The sequence below is a fragment of the Cavia porcellus genome, unplaced genomic scaffold (genome assembly GCF_034190915.1).
Source record: "Cavia porcellus strain 051 isolate PalLab524CR breed Dunkin Hartley unplaced genomic scaffold, mCavPor4.1 scaffold_1, whole genome shotgun sequence".
Lineage (NCBI taxonomy): Eukaryota > Metazoa > Chordata > Mammalia > Rodentia > Caviidae > Cavia > Cavia porcellus.
Window position 1 is genome coordinate 193,795,621 of NW_026947484.1, and position 15,778 is coordinate 193,811,398.

Sequence of the window (15,778 nt, forward strand, 5' to 3'; positions counted from 1 at the left end):
AGACATAGAATAATCAACATCCCAGAAATTCAACGCAAGAACAGAATATTAAAAGCTGCTAGAGAGAAGAGACAGATCAACTATTAAGGAAGGCCCATCAGATTCAGAGCAGACTTCTCAACACAAACAATGAAGTCAAGAAGAGCATGGAGTGACTTCCAGGAGAACATGGTAGACAGATAACAGCAGCCACGGAGGCTCTCTGAGATTGCCAGAGGAATGATGTGGTGTGAGGAGTCCTAAGCAAGGGGAGATATACCCTGCCAACCCAAGAACGAACTAAGCTGAGAGAAACCAACTGGAAATGCAATCCCGGTGCTATAACAGGAACAGATAAAATCTCAGCACGGAAGCTGCAACCCGCACCTCTGGAAGCTGCAATTTGAATTTCTTGCTGCCGCTGCTGTGCCTGAATCAGCACAGCAGGGAGAGAGACAGGCAAAAGCTCTGAGACCGGGAATCAGCGAAGGGAAAGGAGTTGAGACTGGGACTGGCGAGGAGCCCTGCATTGACCTGCAGTGAGTGAGAGGAACGGGGACCCTTTCATAGACTAGGAGGCTCCAACAAAGGACATTCTGGGACGCGCAGACTAGCTGGAACAGGATGCTGCAGTGACTTTAGTCGCATATTCCCCTCTCAAGCAGGATTGGTAGGGAATGCTTGGCCTGAGTGACACCATGGACTAAGATCCAGTAGGCTAGCCCAAACCAGGTCCCAGTACCTGGTGGTGCACCCTAGCAGTGAAGCCTTCAGTAGGTTGACCTTGAGGGGTGGGCCCAGCAGAGGCTACCCAAGTCTGTGTCTCCCTAGCACACTGCAGTGGGCGGAAACACCTAGCCGGCGGATTCAAACAAACTGTAACAGACAAAGAGAAAAAAAAACTAGGCCTCCTATATATGCTTGTATGGAAGGAACAAAAAGTATGGGAAGAGGGAGCAACAAGAAAGGGTCCTCAGTCCCCAATCCTGAGAACACTGATCCAGGAAAGGTAAATGCAAAGGAGAATGAGGACAGAAAACATGCAATATCAGACACAGCACCAATAGACATAAAGTGATATCTCTGAAGCCTCATAGACAAGTTCAAAAGTGAAGTATTTAATGAAATAAAGCAAGATATAAGTAGAATAGTTAAAGAAAGGCTAAGCACCACCCAAGAAAAAACAGATGGTGGAATGGAAGAACAGAAAAAAAAGGGAGAATTGTTTGATGGAGAAAATAGAGAAAACATAGAATATGTGAAGCAGGTTCAAAGAGATTACCAGGAAACTAAAAACTCTATCGAAAACTGGCATAACAGCTTGAAAGAAACTAAGGATAGATTATCTGAACAGATTTGTAATATGGGAGCATGAAATGAAAAACTTCTTAAAAATAACAAGGAAACAAATAGCAATAATACAAAGGCTAGAAGATGATAAAAGGATCTACAACTTAAGAATTAAGAACATAAAAAGAAGAAATAGGGACACAAACAAATGAACACAAAAGCTATTCACAGAAATAATACAGGAGAATTTCCCTAATTTAGCAAAAGGTAAAGATACTCAGATGTATGAGGCATACAGGACCCCAGCCACCTACAACCCAAACAGAGCTACACCCAGGCATATAATAATCAAAATTCCAGAAATACAATATAAAAACAATATTAAAAGCCATCAGAGACAAGAAACAGATCACTTACAAGGGAATACCCATCAGAATTACAGCAGACTTCTCGGCACAAACCATCAAATCATGAAGAGCGTGGGGGGAAATAATTCAAGCTTTGAAAGATAATAACCTCCAGCCAAGATTGAGATATCCTGTACAACTCTCCCTAGAAATGGATGGAAAAACAAGGTGCTTCCAGGATAAAGAGGAATTAGGGGAATTTGCAACCACCAATTCAACTCTACAGAGAATACTGCAGGATATTCTAAAAAAGAAAAATACCAAGATTCCAGAAACAGTGGCAGAGAGGCCACAATGAATGGAGCAGAAAGTGAAATGAAGAAGACAAACTGACAACTAATGACAGAAAAAGAGCTCAACAGAAATGAGGCAGAGAAGGTTGAATGGTAGGAACAGCTATTTTGGAGAAAACAAGACATCATAATAGCTAGTGCTGATTTAATATCATCTTGTTTTGAAATCCCATCAAGCTTTTGTTTTGTCTCCATTGGTCTTAACATGTTGTATCTTATTGGATTTTATTATATGTGATAATATAAACAAAAACTTTTATAGACAAGGAGATTATACAGAAACCACTGTTCATTTTCTGTTAGTTGATTCTAAATATCCTGTAATACTGTCATTCTCTTGAATGGCTTTACATTGTCTTGATATGTTTGATGCTACAGTATACAAAGTTATACTCAAAGATTTCAAGAAAAGAGACAATATGGTAACTACTTTTATGTTGGGATATCTTGTGGTGAAACACTATTTTGCTTATATGGTTATGTTTTGACCTGCGCTGTTTTGTTGTTATGCCCTCTTTTATCTCAATCTCCTTTTTTTTATTATTTACTTTTTCATGTTTATCCTTTTAATTAAGCAAAAAATAAATAAAAATAGCAGGATATATTATAGTAACCCACTTTGATTTCCTATTAACTTGATTTGAAATCCTGTATTGCTCTCACCATCTTATTTTGACTGATTTTCCTCTATTCTGTTTTGCTTGATAGTACCAAGTTCGAAAGTATAGGCAACAATTGTAAAGACAATAAGAATCATTATGATGCCCATTCTGGTTGACTATTATCTTCTTTTGAAGTCCTCTAATGTTTTGGTTTTATTGGTTTTATTCTTTACTGTTTTGTTCAACTTTATTATAACTATTTTATAGGCAATTCTTTTTAAGATAGCAAGAGGCATTATGGTAACCATTGTTGATCACCTTGTATTTTGTTTTTACATTATGTATTATGTCCATCCTTTTGATTTGACTGACTCTGTTCTGTTATATCACATTTGGTTTTACTCTCTTCAAAAAAAAGTAATAAGAACTGTGGGAGTAATAAAACCCAAAATGTGTAATTGTCATTGTACAAAAGAGAGGAAAAGAAAGTGCTCTAAAGGACATAACCGCATGTATATTTAAGTGTATAAGATAGATAACCATATTACTGTGTTTTGTTGGATCATTGAACAGAACTGCTTGCAGTCTCACTGTTTGAATGTCTACTTTATATGCTTTAATTTTGTAACTTGAACAACTATTTCTAAGATGACAATATATAATCTATTAACTAGCGATTTCCTACTGTTTATTTTTTCTGAAATTCTGTATAACTTGTACCCTTTTTCTGTTTTTTCTTCTCTTTAAATAAAATTTAAAAAAAGAAGAGCATGGAGAGAAGTATTTCAAATCCTAAAGGACAATGACTTTCAACCCAGATTGATGTACCCTGCAAAACTATCTTTCAAAATTGATGGAGAGGGGCCGCGGATTTGGCTCAGTGGTATAAGCACCCGCCTGACAAGTGCGAGGTTATGAGTTCCATCCCCAGAACAATAACAACAACAAAAAGTTGATGGAAAAATAAGATACTTCCATGACAAAGAACAGCTGAAGGACTTCATGACCACCAAACCAACTCTGCAAAGAATACTGAAAGATATTCTAGAAAGACATAAAAATAACTATGACTTCAAGAACCCCAACAGAAAAAAAACCATTAAGCCAGGCAAACAATGAACAGAAGTGAAAGGGAAAGAATCAACAGCAGAAAAATAATGCAACAAAAATATCAGATATAAACATTATCAGTTATAAACATTAATGTAAATGGCTTCAATTCACCAATTAAAAGAAACAAACTGGCAAAATGGATCAAGAAACAACATCTGACCATATACTGTATACAAGAAATCCATCTAATCTAAAAGGAAATTCATAGACTAAAAGTCAAAGAATGGAAAACAATACTCCATTCAACAGGAACAAAAAAAAAAAAAAAGGCATGGGTGGCTATTCTCTTTGCAGACAGTGTGAACTTCAAACCAAGAATGATCAAAAGATATAAAGAAGGTCACTATACACTAGTTAGGGAAAAATTTCAAGAGGAAGAGATAAAAATTTTAAATATATATGCACCAAATTTGGGAGCACCCAGCTATACAAAACAAATATTAACAGAAATGAAAAATCAAATAAGCAATAACACAATTAGAACAGGAGACCTTAACACCCTATTGACACAAAAGGACAGATCAACTGGACAGAAAATCAGCAAAGAAATAACAGAACTGAATCTAACTTGAGAACAAATGAACTCAGCAGATGTGTACAGAGTGCTCCACCAACAACATCAGAATATACATTCTTCTCAGCTGCACATGGGACGTTCACTAAAATAGACCATCTACTAGCCCATAGAATATGCTTAAGTAAATGCAAAAGAGTTGAAATTACCTCATGCATATTATCTAATCATAGTGCCATGAAACTAGAAATTAATGACAAAAGAAACTGCAAAAACTCCATGGACACGTAGAAATTAATACACTCCTGAGCAATCAGTGGGTCACAGAGGAAATTAAGGAAGAAATTTTAAAAATCTATAATTAAATTAGAATAAAATACAACTTATTAGAACCTGTGTGATGCACTGTAAAGCAATCCTCAGAGGGAAATTTATTGTGGTGAACTCCCACATCAGGAAAACAGAACAAACACAAATAAACAACCTGATGCTCACCTCAAACATCTAGAAAAAGAAGAGCAAGTCAAGGCCAAAGCCAAAAGAAGGGAGGAAATTATAAAGATCAGAGCAGAAATTAGTGCAACAGAGACTAAGACAACAACACAAAGAATTAATGAATCAAAGAGTGGTTCTTTGAAAGAATAAATAAAATTGATAAGCCCCTAGCCAGCCTTATTTAAAAAGGAAAAAAAAAACCCTCAAATTCAAGCAATAAGGATTGAAAAGGGCAAAATCACTACATATGCTATGGAAATACAGAAGATCATCAACACCTACTTCAAAAACATTTACTTTCATGTTTGATATCATAGAAGAAATGGACAGATTCCTAGAAGCATATGAATTACCAAAGCTAGATGAAGAAGATGTAAAAGTGCTGAATAATCCAATTTCAATTAATGAAATTGAAAATGTAATTAAAATCTTACCAAAAAAGAAAATCCCAGGTTCTGATGGACTTACCGCTGAATTCTACAAGAAATTCAAGGAAGACTTAATTTTAATACTCCTCAAACTCTTCTGAAACTAAAAGGGAAGCAATTCTCCCTAACTCATTCCAGGAAGCAAATATTACCCTAATTCCAAATTCCAAAACCAGAGAAAGACCCAACCAAAAAAAGAGAACTACAAGCCAGTCTACCTAATGAATACAGATATAAAAATTCTCAATAAAGTACTGGCAAACAAAATGCAGCAAATCAGCAAGAAGATCATGTACCATGACCAAGTGGGATTCATCCCAGGAATGCAGAGATGGTTCAACATATGCAAATCAATAAATGTAATTCACCATATCAATAGAGCCAAAGGTAAAAATCATATGATCATTTCAATAGATGCAGAAAAAGCTTTTGATGAGGTTCAACACTCATTCATGATAAGAACCCTACAGAAAATTAAAGTGATGGTCTTTACCTCAATCTGATAAAAGCCATCTATGACAAACCAACAGCCAGCATCATATTAAACGGTCAAATACTGAAAGCTTTTACTCTAAAATTAGGAACAAGACAAGGATGTCTATTATCAACACTCCTATTCAATATAGTATTGGAAATATTAGCCAGAGCAATTAGACAAGAGAGAAATAAAAGGAATAAGGATAAGAAAAGAAGTTAAATTATCACTATTTGCAGATGACATGATATTCTACATAGAAGAGCCTCAAAACTCCATTGAAAGTCTCCTATATATAATAATCAAATTTAATAATGTAGCTAGATACATTACTCAAAAATCAATAGCACTCCTGTACACAAACAACAAACTCACTGAGACAGAAATAAGAGAAGCCACATTCTTCACAATAGCATTCAAAGAAATGAAATACTAAGGAATCAATCTACCAAAGGAAGTAAAAGATCTATTCAGTGAAAATTACAATATCCTGAAAAAAGAAATTGAAGAGTATCTCAGAAAATAGAAAGACATTCCTTGTTCATGGATAGGAAGAACAAACATTGTGAAAATGGCCATTCTCCAAAAAATGTTAAAACAGATTTAATGTAATTCCAATCAAAATACCATTAGCATACCTCACAGATCTAAAGAAATCATTCCTAAAATTCATCGGGAACCAGGAGAGACCTAGAAGAGCAAAGGCAATTCTAGGCAACAAATGCAAGTCAGGGAGCATCACAATTCCTGACATGAAGTTATACTACAAAGCTACTGTGATAAAATCAGCATGATGCTGGAATAAAAAGAGACCTGAAGATCAATGGAATGGATTAGAAGATACAACTACAAAGACCTTCAGCCACCTTATTTTTGACAAAGGTTCCAAACATGTTCACTGGAAGGAAGATAGCCTCTATAATAAGTTGTGCTAGAAAAACTGGCTTTCCATATGCTGAAAATAAAAACTAGACCCATGCCTATCACCATGCAATAAACTAACGTCAAAATGGATCAAAATCTAAATATTAAAACAGAAACACTAAATCTGTTGAAAGACAAAGTAGGTAGAAATCTTGAAGACATAGGGGTAGGCAGAGAATTCATGAACAAAAACTGCATGGGAAATACTTCCCAGAATCAATAATTGGGATCTCATCCTATTAAAAAGTTCTTGCATGTCAAAAGAAAACCCAAAAATTGGGAAAAAATCTTAGTCAACGGTCCTGCAGACATAGGGCTTCTATCGAGAACATACAAAGAATTTTCAAAAATCAGACTCCTGGAATTCAAAGACCCAATCCAAAAATGGCATCTGAGATGAATATACATTTCTCAGCTGAAGAAATACAAATGGCAAATAAATACATGAAAAAATGTTCAGCATCATTGATTATTAGAGAAATGCAAATTACAAAAACATTGAGATTCCATCTCGCTCCAGAAAGAATGGCCAGGATCAAGAAAACCACCAACCAATAGCAAATGCTGGAGAGGCTGTGGGGAAAAAGGAACTCTCCTGCACTGTTGGTGGGAGTGTAGACTGGTGCAAGCACTATGGAGATCAGTCTGGGGATTCCTCAAAAAGCTGGGATTGGAAGTCCCATTTGTTCCAGCTACTCCACTTCTGGGCATATTCCCAGAACTAAAAACATCATACCACAATGATATATGTGCACCCATGTTTATAGCACACAATTTGTAATAGCTAGATCTTGGAAGCAACCTAAATGCCCATCAGCTGAGGAATGGATAAAAAAGATGCAGAGTACTACTCAGTTATAAAGAAGGATCACACTGAGGCTTTTTATAGGTAAATGGATGCAACTTGAAACCATATTCATAATAAAATAAATCAAACTCACATGTGTAAACACCTTATTGTCTCCCTAGTGTAAGAAACTAAAAGAGTAAATAAGATACAAAATCTTCAATAAATACTGTGAAAGGGTAAGAAATAACTCAGGGAAAAGAAAAAACATATATATATATGTACATATACACACACAAATTTATATCTTTTAGCTTAAGATAGCTAAAGTGACTATGCTACTAATTCTGTTAGTTCTTGGAACAAAATGGTTAACATTCAAAGGATTAGATCAATTTTGCATGTATAAATCTGGTAATCTGAGTAACACTTTTGAAGATAACTATGCAAAATAACAACCTTGGTTATGTTCCTATCACCTTGTTTTGAAAGACTATATTGTCATTGTTTGGGGCTTCATTATTGCTCTTTATTATTGTTATTTATTTGTCTCTTTTGTTTCTTGCTTTTCTTGTATTTGTTTGGTTTGGTTTGGTTTTTCCTTCTAATACAGAAAGGATAGATGTACGCGTATCGGCTCATACATGCCTAGAGCTTCTCCTAAAAAGTTTACAAGAACTGATTTTATTTCATGCGGTGGTATGAACAGACACTTTGAAGAAAATAAGACATTATGGTAGCCATTGCTGATTTCCTATCATCTTGTTGTGAAGTCCAATAATGCTTTTATTCTTTATTTTGATTGGCTTTAGTCTGTTTTGTATTATTTAATTTAAATATGTGTGAAGGTATTGTCAAATATTTTGAAGAGAACAAGAGACATTATGGTAGCCTTTATTGATTTTCCTATTGTCTGGTTTTGAAGGCCTGTAATGCTTTCATTCTTTGTTTTGGTTTTATACTATTTTGTCTTGTTTGAATTCATTGTGTGTGAAGATGTGAACAACTATTTTGAAGAAAATGAGACATTATGGTAACCACTGTTGATTTCCTGCTGTCTTGTTTTGAAATCCTGTGTTGATTGTATTGTTTTGTTCTGATCTGCTTTGTTCTATTTTATTCTCTTTAAAATAAAAAAAAACTTTAAAAAGCTAACTTAGTGCATTTTTCTTTTTATCTCTTCCCACTAGGTGCCCCTTTATATCACTTTCCATCCTAGGTTCCATCCTTCCTGTCCCTCAAACACATGCATATGAAAATTTCTGAAGAACATCCTCATCACTCAGAATTCATGTTGAACTCATTTTCTCAGAATTTAACATATCCCAGACACCATGCTAGGTATTGAGGAATCAACAAAGAACAAGAAGACAGATTGGGTCCTTGCCATGAGAGAGTTGATAGTGTCGTAGGGCTACCACTCTGACCTGCCTGCAGAAAAGGAGCTATTCTCTTACAGGAGAATATGAAGGCCAAAGTGAGATCTTAAGAATGAACAAGAAGCCAGACATGGTGGCACCACCTATGATTTCAGCCATCAGGAAGACTGCCATGAGTTTGAGGCCAGCTCAAGCTACATAGTGACTTCAGGACCAAGTTGAACTACAAAGCAAGATCCTGACTCAAAAAACAAACAAACAAACAAACAAAAAACTCCAAATAAACTAAACCAGCAAAGAATCAACAAGAGATGGACATGAAAGAGAGATTTAGAGTGGAGTGGGGTGGAGCAGGTACCAGCAGATTGAAAATATTGCAGGATACCAGCAGTTTCTAAGGCTTGAAGGAGAGGGTGTAGCTATCACTCTGCAGAATGCAAAGTGGCTCAGTGTCCAGGGACTGTAGAATTTTCATAGAACAATAGTGAGGTCTGAAGTGGGAGGAGTAGCAATGACCAGAGAGTGGAGGACCTTGTGGGCCATACCAAGCAAACTGGACTCTTGGAACTTTATCCCGAGAGCAACAGGGGCCTATAAAATTTCTGATTAGTGGAATGACATAAGTCAAATTTCAATTGCTCTCTACCTCCTAACAAACCCAATCTCAACTTTCCCTCATCGCTACAAGCATCTGAGTCCTTTCTGCCTCCCCCTTGCATCCTTCTGCTGCTTCAACCAACACACCTTCCTGAGTTCAGCCAAGGATCCCATTTTCCTTATCTTCCTAGGCCTGTATTCTGTCTCCCCTACTGCACTGAGTTCCCAGGGGACAAAGACAACTTCTTCAACATCTCTACATCATACCACACCCACTTACCACTGACTCAAATGGGTTTTACTGAGACAAGATGGTGATAAACACAACTGAGCCTATTCTTACACCCCACATACCAACACACACTTACACACACTTACACTGCACTACAGTAACTCTCCCCTCTAGAGATGGTGCTGAGCGCTGAGATGGGCAAGGTCCATTGGTCCAGGTGTCTCTCCTTCTTCTTTGATGTGGACCCTTTCTGCTCTTAGTGTAACTAGTCTCTAACGTTTCCCCTAATAGGCTGGAGAAATTCACCTCCAAGCTTGCTGTTCAAACTGCAAGATGCTAGAAAATGTTAATCTATTGTTAAAAAAAAAAAGCAGATCGATGGTTACCTGGGTTTCGAGGGTAAGGAGAACTGAGTTGAGGCCCAGGGAATCCCTTGGAATAGAAGTGGTCTATATCTTGATTGTGGTGGTGGTTCACAAGTGTAAAGCTTTTTCAAAATCTTGAAACATGGAACTAAAATAGTATGCATGTAACCAGACCTTAAAAATGTCAAGAAAATGAACTACAAACCTGGGGATGTAGTTCAGTAGTACAGTGTCTACCTGGCAAACGCGAGGTCGTGAGTTTAATTCCCAGTTAAAAAAAAAAAAAAAAAAAAAAAAGGAAAGAAAGTAAGAAAGAAAGTGAACTGCCAAGTAGCACATGGTGATACGTGCCTGTAATCCCAACAGCTTAGAAGGCTGAAGTAGAAGGACTGCAAGTTCAAGGCCAGTCTGGGCAACTTTGTAAGACCCTATCTCAGAATTTTAATGATTAAAAGATCTAGGCAAGTGCTCTCTGGGTTAAATTCAGTACTGCAAAACAAACAAACAATTTGTCTTTGTGTTAAGGCTCAATAGATCCAAACAGTATATGAGCTTCAAAATCGTTCATCTTAACATAAAACTACAGCATGGCCATGTAGGAAGTCACCTCCCTATGGCTACAGAAATTTAAGAAAAAGGTTCATCTCCTACAGAAGAACAGGTCAAAGAAGCAGAGGATCCAATTAACATGGAGAGGACAAACCAAAATTATATAAAGGCATAATAAGCATGGATATAGATATGATCTATAACCCTAAGCTTGATACACTCAGGTATGAGTGTGGAAAATTTAAAATAAAGGATTGGTAAATCAAAGTTCTAGCCAGGTGTAGTGGCGTATACCTGTAATCTCAGCACTTGGAAGGGTGAGGCAGGAGAATCATTGAAAGTTTGAGACCAGCCTGGGCTACAAAGTGAGCTCAAGCCATCCTGAACTATATAGTGAGACCCTGTCTCAAAAAGACAAATATATAGGGTTGGGGATTTAGCTCAGAGGCATAAGCGCCTGCCTTGCAAGTGTGTGGTCTTGAGTTTGATCCTCAATACCAATTAAAAAAAGACACATACATACATAAATAAACAGAAGCTCTGCTTTAGAACTAGGAACAATATATCAGCCTCATAGTGGCAAATCATAAAGGACTTCTTTGTTGTGTTTTGTTTCGTTTTTTCAAGACTAGACCTTGTTATGCAGATCAGGCTGGCCTTAAACACACAGTGGTCCTCCTGCTTCGGCTTCCCACATGCTAAGATTACAGCCATGTGTCAGAAAATGCCTAGCAAATAATAAAGGAAATATCCAGCCAATAATAAAGGATTCAGAAAAAGGATTTCTGAGGGAGTCAACCCTTTATTACCACAGAGGACTCATCAAGAAGCTGCAACTACCTTGCTTTCCATGGTGATGCTGGGAGGAAAACAGAACCCTGCACTTAGTGGGTTGTCAGGGGTTTCTGGGAGACTTTTGGGTTTTCTGGGAGAAAGGATAGCATATGGCCAGGTGGCAACAAGGACATCAAGTCCATAGAGTTAAATGAGTTATGGAAATAAACTAGAGGCTCACAGGAAAGGTGAGCATGAAGGATGAGGGGTCGGGTTGGGAAAAGGGCCTCTCTGTTCCTCTCTTCCTGACCTCTCCCTCTCCATAAGTCTTCCAGAAAAAAATCCAAACCAAACTCCTGCACATAATCCACTCCTTCTCCTTGTGCCCACTCTGTGGGCTCCCAAGTGGCAAGGCCTGCATGCCCACTCAGTCTAGTATTGGGCAGGCAGAAGAGGGTTGCAGAAATAATTCCTTTGAGACAGGATGTGAATGCAATGAAGAAGGGACTGGTGGAAGCAGGAACCGGAATATTAAGGTGCATGGACTGGTCAGGGTGGGTCTGTAGAGTGAGTACTGAGAGAAGGTAGGAAAATGGGGAGAGAAAAGCTAAGTAAAAACACTGGGTTGGGGGTATTCAAGAGTGGGAAAGGATTAGGGAGACAGCAGGACAGAGTCAGAAGTTTGAGAAGCACAAACCAAGGATCACAGGGAGAAGTTAGGGGTCCACAGGGAAAGGCCGGACATTGGCACACACCTGTAATATGAGCACAGGATCAGCTGGGGATTTAGCTCAGGGCATAAGCGACTGCCTGGCAAGTGCAAGGTCGTGAGTTCAATCTCTGGTACCAAAGAAAAAAAGAAAAAGAAAAAAAAAGCACACCAAAATGAGCACAGGATCAAAACTCAAGCCTAGCCTCGGCAACTCAGTGATGGGAGGGTCCTTTTCTCCAAATTTAAGAACTGGGAACCTAGCTTGCTTTGAAGGCCCCAGGTTCAGTCTCCAGTCCCACAAAAAACAAAACAAAACATAAGGAAAGGAAGATCAGGGATCAGCAGGAGAGGGCAACAGAAGGCCAGAGGTCAGGTTAGGTAGGATTACCTGCTTATGAGGCGGTTTGGGAGCCATCTCGGTAGAAGCAGGGAATGAGTACCTCAACTCCTGCAAAGTCTATGGAACGCTCTCTTGCTTGAGGACGAGAAGTTTGTCTGTCTCGACTACACACAGGAAATCCACACTCACTTCCACTTCAATTCCCAGTTGCAGGGGTTCTCTGGGGACAGCTGTCGTTGTGGGTCCCCATTCTATCTTGTAGGATAGAATCAACTCCTCCCTGACGCGGTTACCTAGCAACTGACAGACAGCCAAGGCGCAGGCGCTACCGTCTTCCGCCCTCGCGGGGGAGTGAAGGCGGGTCTGAGCCGAAGGGGATCCGCCCGCCCCCTGGGGGGCGGGACGCGTCAAGTGGTCGCGCGCCTTCGAGCCCCAGCCTGTGGGCGGGCCTGGGACACCTGGACCCCGCCTCCTTATGAATAATGCAGTAGCCGGGCGGTGTCCCGGACCCGGAAGTGGAGTTGCCGAGTCACCGCAGTGGCTGAGCTGCTGACAGGAGGCGGTGGCAGAGGAGGAGGCGAGGCAAGACCTGCAGCTCTGCCAGGCCACAGCCGCGGTAGCGCAGGGCAAGCCTACGGAGCCAAGTCGGCCTCAGCCTGACTGCGAATCTCGCGCCCCCAGCCTACCAGTCCATCCGCCTCGCTGCCTGCCCGCCCGATCTTTCCCGGGCAGCCTCCTCTGCACCACCCGCCGGGCTCTTGGGGCCCCGCGCGGTCCAGTCGGCGTTCCCGGCCGCGCCCGGCCCCTGGCCCGCCCGCTCGCCGGCACCATGATGGAGGAGATCGACCGGTTCCAGGTGCCCACCGCGCACTCGGAGATGCAGCCGCTGGTGAGGGGGCGGGCGGCGGGCAGGCCAAGGCCGGGAGGGGGCGCCCCCTGAGGGGAGAGAGGGAGGAAGGGAATAGAGCCGTGGGGATCGTGTAGAAGGTGCGCCTTCGTATGGGGATCAGCCCTGAAAACGCATGACCGAAGGGGGACTTGCAAGACGAGAAAACCGTGGGAGGATGCGCAAGGTGCGACCAAGGGGACCCAGAAGGGCGGAGGGCGCCATCGGCTGAGGCCTAACGCCGTAGGAAGGAACGGAGGGCGGTACAATGGTGTACTCCACTAGTCGAGGCAGATAGAGGAGGATGGCAAAGAGACTGTCACGGCCTGCAGGCACCGGGGACTGGGACTGGAAGAGGGAAGGCGTTTAGCCCTGAAGGCCTATGGTGGTTAGGGAGGGGGAGGGGCGGAGGAGCCTGCAGGCTGAGAGGGGCTGGAAATAGGCTTTTAGAAGAGGAGGCGCTGCTTGCCAGTCCGCTGGATGAGGACAAGAACACAGACCTGAGGCCGGGGACCGATGGAACTAGAGAGTCAGTGTAGGACCTGGGGATTCCGTTCTTCTCCGAAGGGGAACGCAGGCGTCCAGGTTAAGGGCATTGGCACCTGGAAGGAAAGTGTGCGGCAGCGAGATGGAGCGTCAAGGGTGCAGATGAGAGCGCTCGGATACCGACGAGAGAGGAGGTGGGGCTGCGCTGGGCGGCCTGGGCCCACCATTTCCGAAGAGCCCCTGTCATCCTAGGCCTACATGCTTGGAGTCTTTGCCCCGCGCGGATCCTGCCGCCTGTCCACCGTCCCTGAGTCAGGGAGGAATGATGTCATCGATGCCGGCGCCAAGGGGGTGGAAAGGGGAGGGTGACTCGGGTTTATGAAGGCCAGGCCTAAAGGAGACCTGCCCGGTGGCTAACGCGGGGGGGGGGGGGAGGGAGCTTAGTGGGGTCTACATGACTAGTTTTGTCTGCCTGGCAACTAGGTAGGAAGTGCAGAGGCCTAGCTGGCTAGTGTACAGAGGGATGGGGAGGGAGCGCTCAGGCTATGATCCTTGAATGCACTCTCTTTCCTCTTGCGTTCCGAGCTAGCTGGAGCTAGTAGGAGGCAAGGCAGGCCTCTAATCTGAAGGTGTGAATACTGTGTTCTTAGCTCTGAGCTGGAACTGAGCTCTCCAAATCCTGAAGTCTGGGGCTCTTATAAAGACTCCTCTCTGTGTTTTAGGTAGGGTGGCCAGGAACATGTTGTAACCATGGGTGGGCAGTACCTTGACAGACAGTGCTTTGTGGCTTTTTAAGGCAAATAATCTGCCCATTGCAGTAGCCAAGGTGGGCCTTGGCCTGGACCCATAATCATATATATGCCACACCTTTTGGGGATGATAAAATCATTAGTGGCCACCTACTTAATGATAAGTGACTTTTTTCCCTTTTTGTGATTATTTAGTTGTAGAAGCCAAAACAGAAAACAATATTAACAGAAGTGTATAATGTTAAACTAAGGACAGAGATGTTGCAGAACTTTTTCCTTGTCTGATATCACCACTGAATTATTTGGAAGTCAGATAATCCTGGAGAAAAGTTTGTCCCATGAACTTGAAGGATTTGGGGCTGGGTTAGGCTAACTTTTCTTAATGGGTTCTCTATCCAGTCTTACTTGTCAAACTGGATTGTCCAATTCTAAGCTTCTAATCAAGAACCAAAATAGAGGATGAGTAAAAGGGTTCAAGTAAGTTAGGAAAAGGAAGCAGCCAGTTGATTTTTGTCTCCTGCCTGGGCTTCCTGAGAAGGGAAGTAACAGCTGTCCAAGGAAAGAGAAGAGGGCCACCAGGATCTCTCCCTTGTTCCTGCTGCCTGTCATATAGCCTGAAGTTTTTTTTGTTTTGAGATGGTCTTGCTATGTGGTTCAGGCTGGCTTTGAAAACACTATGTAGCCCAAGCTGACCTCAAACTCACAGCAGTCCCCTGTCCTAGCATCCTGGTACCACCACACTCAGCCTTGCCTGAAGTTCTTAATAGCAATTCATATTGGGAGAAAACTTATGAGCTGCTTCTGGTCTGTGTGGCCCTGGAGTAGCAAAATTATTCACAGCAAGGAGATATTTGATAGTATCTGGTTAGCTAGAAAAGGAGTCTACCACTGAGCTATATCCCAGCCCTTTTTATTTTGAGACAGAATCTTGCTAAATTGCTGGCTTTAAATTTATAGTCCTTCTGCCCCAGCCCTCAGAGTTGCCGGGCTTAGTGGTGTATGCCGCTACATCTGACTTAGATCCTTGTTGCTTAAGTACCCTTTATGTGCAAGACAATAGTTTGTTGAGGTTGAATAACTTTTGTGGATATAGTAATATGGTTAATCCCTATTTGAGGCCCATTAGACATTGCCCTACTTCTTGACATCTGTTCCCAGGTTGTAGTCTCTAGACTTTAAGTGTCCTGTATTTGATTGAGATCATCAGAACCTTGTGTGACATTTCCCCAGGAACTTTCTGTGGTTTTTTTTTTTTTTTTTTTTTTTTTTTTGTCTTTTTCATTTTTATCAGTACCAGGGATCGAACTCACGATCGCCTGCTTGCAAGGCAGGTGCTTATGCCGCTGAGCTAAATCTCCAGCCCTTCCCCAGGAACTTTCATGTGAGGCATAAGGAATCGGGA

At 41.3% G+C, this 15,778-nt stretch overlaps 2 protein-coding genes across 15 annotated transcripts in view; one reads left to right on the forward strand and one right to left on the reverse strand.

Annotated features, from left to right (window-relative positions):
- Dnai1 (dynein axonemal intermediate chain 1) overlaps positions 1 to 13,933 on the reverse strand; it is a 76,970-nt gene extending 63,037 nt beyond the window's left edge. For 3 of the 7 annotated variants that reach the window (XM_063226287.1, XM_013153396.3, XM_003470680.5), the window contains exon 1: positions 12,304 to 12,561. In XM_063226287.1, the coding sequence (XP_063082357.1) occupies positions 12,304 to 12,330 (27 nt within the window). In that variant the 5' untranslated portion in view covers positions 12,331 to 12,561. Of the gene's footprint in view, positions 1 to 12,303; positions 12,682 to 13,641 lie in introns of those variants that run through there. The other 4 variants (XM_063226279.1, XM_013153395.3, XM_013153391.3 and 1 more) reach the window with 3 other exon arrangements.
- Positions 12,807 to 15,778, forward strand: part of Fam219a (family with sequence similarity 219 member A) — a 54,531-nt gene continuing 51,559 nt past the window's right edge. The window contains exon 1 of one of the 8 annotated variants that reach the window (XM_005004061.4): positions 12,807 to 13,144. In XM_005004061.4, the coding sequence (XP_005004118.1) occupies positions 13,085 to 13,144 (60 nt within the window). In that variant the 5' untranslated portion in view covers positions 12,807 to 13,084. Of the gene's footprint in view, positions 13,145 to 13,187; positions 13,329 to 15,778 lie in introns of those variants that run through there. The other 7 variants (XM_063226317.1, XM_013153399.3, XM_013153403.3 and 4 more) reach the window with 7 other exon arrangements.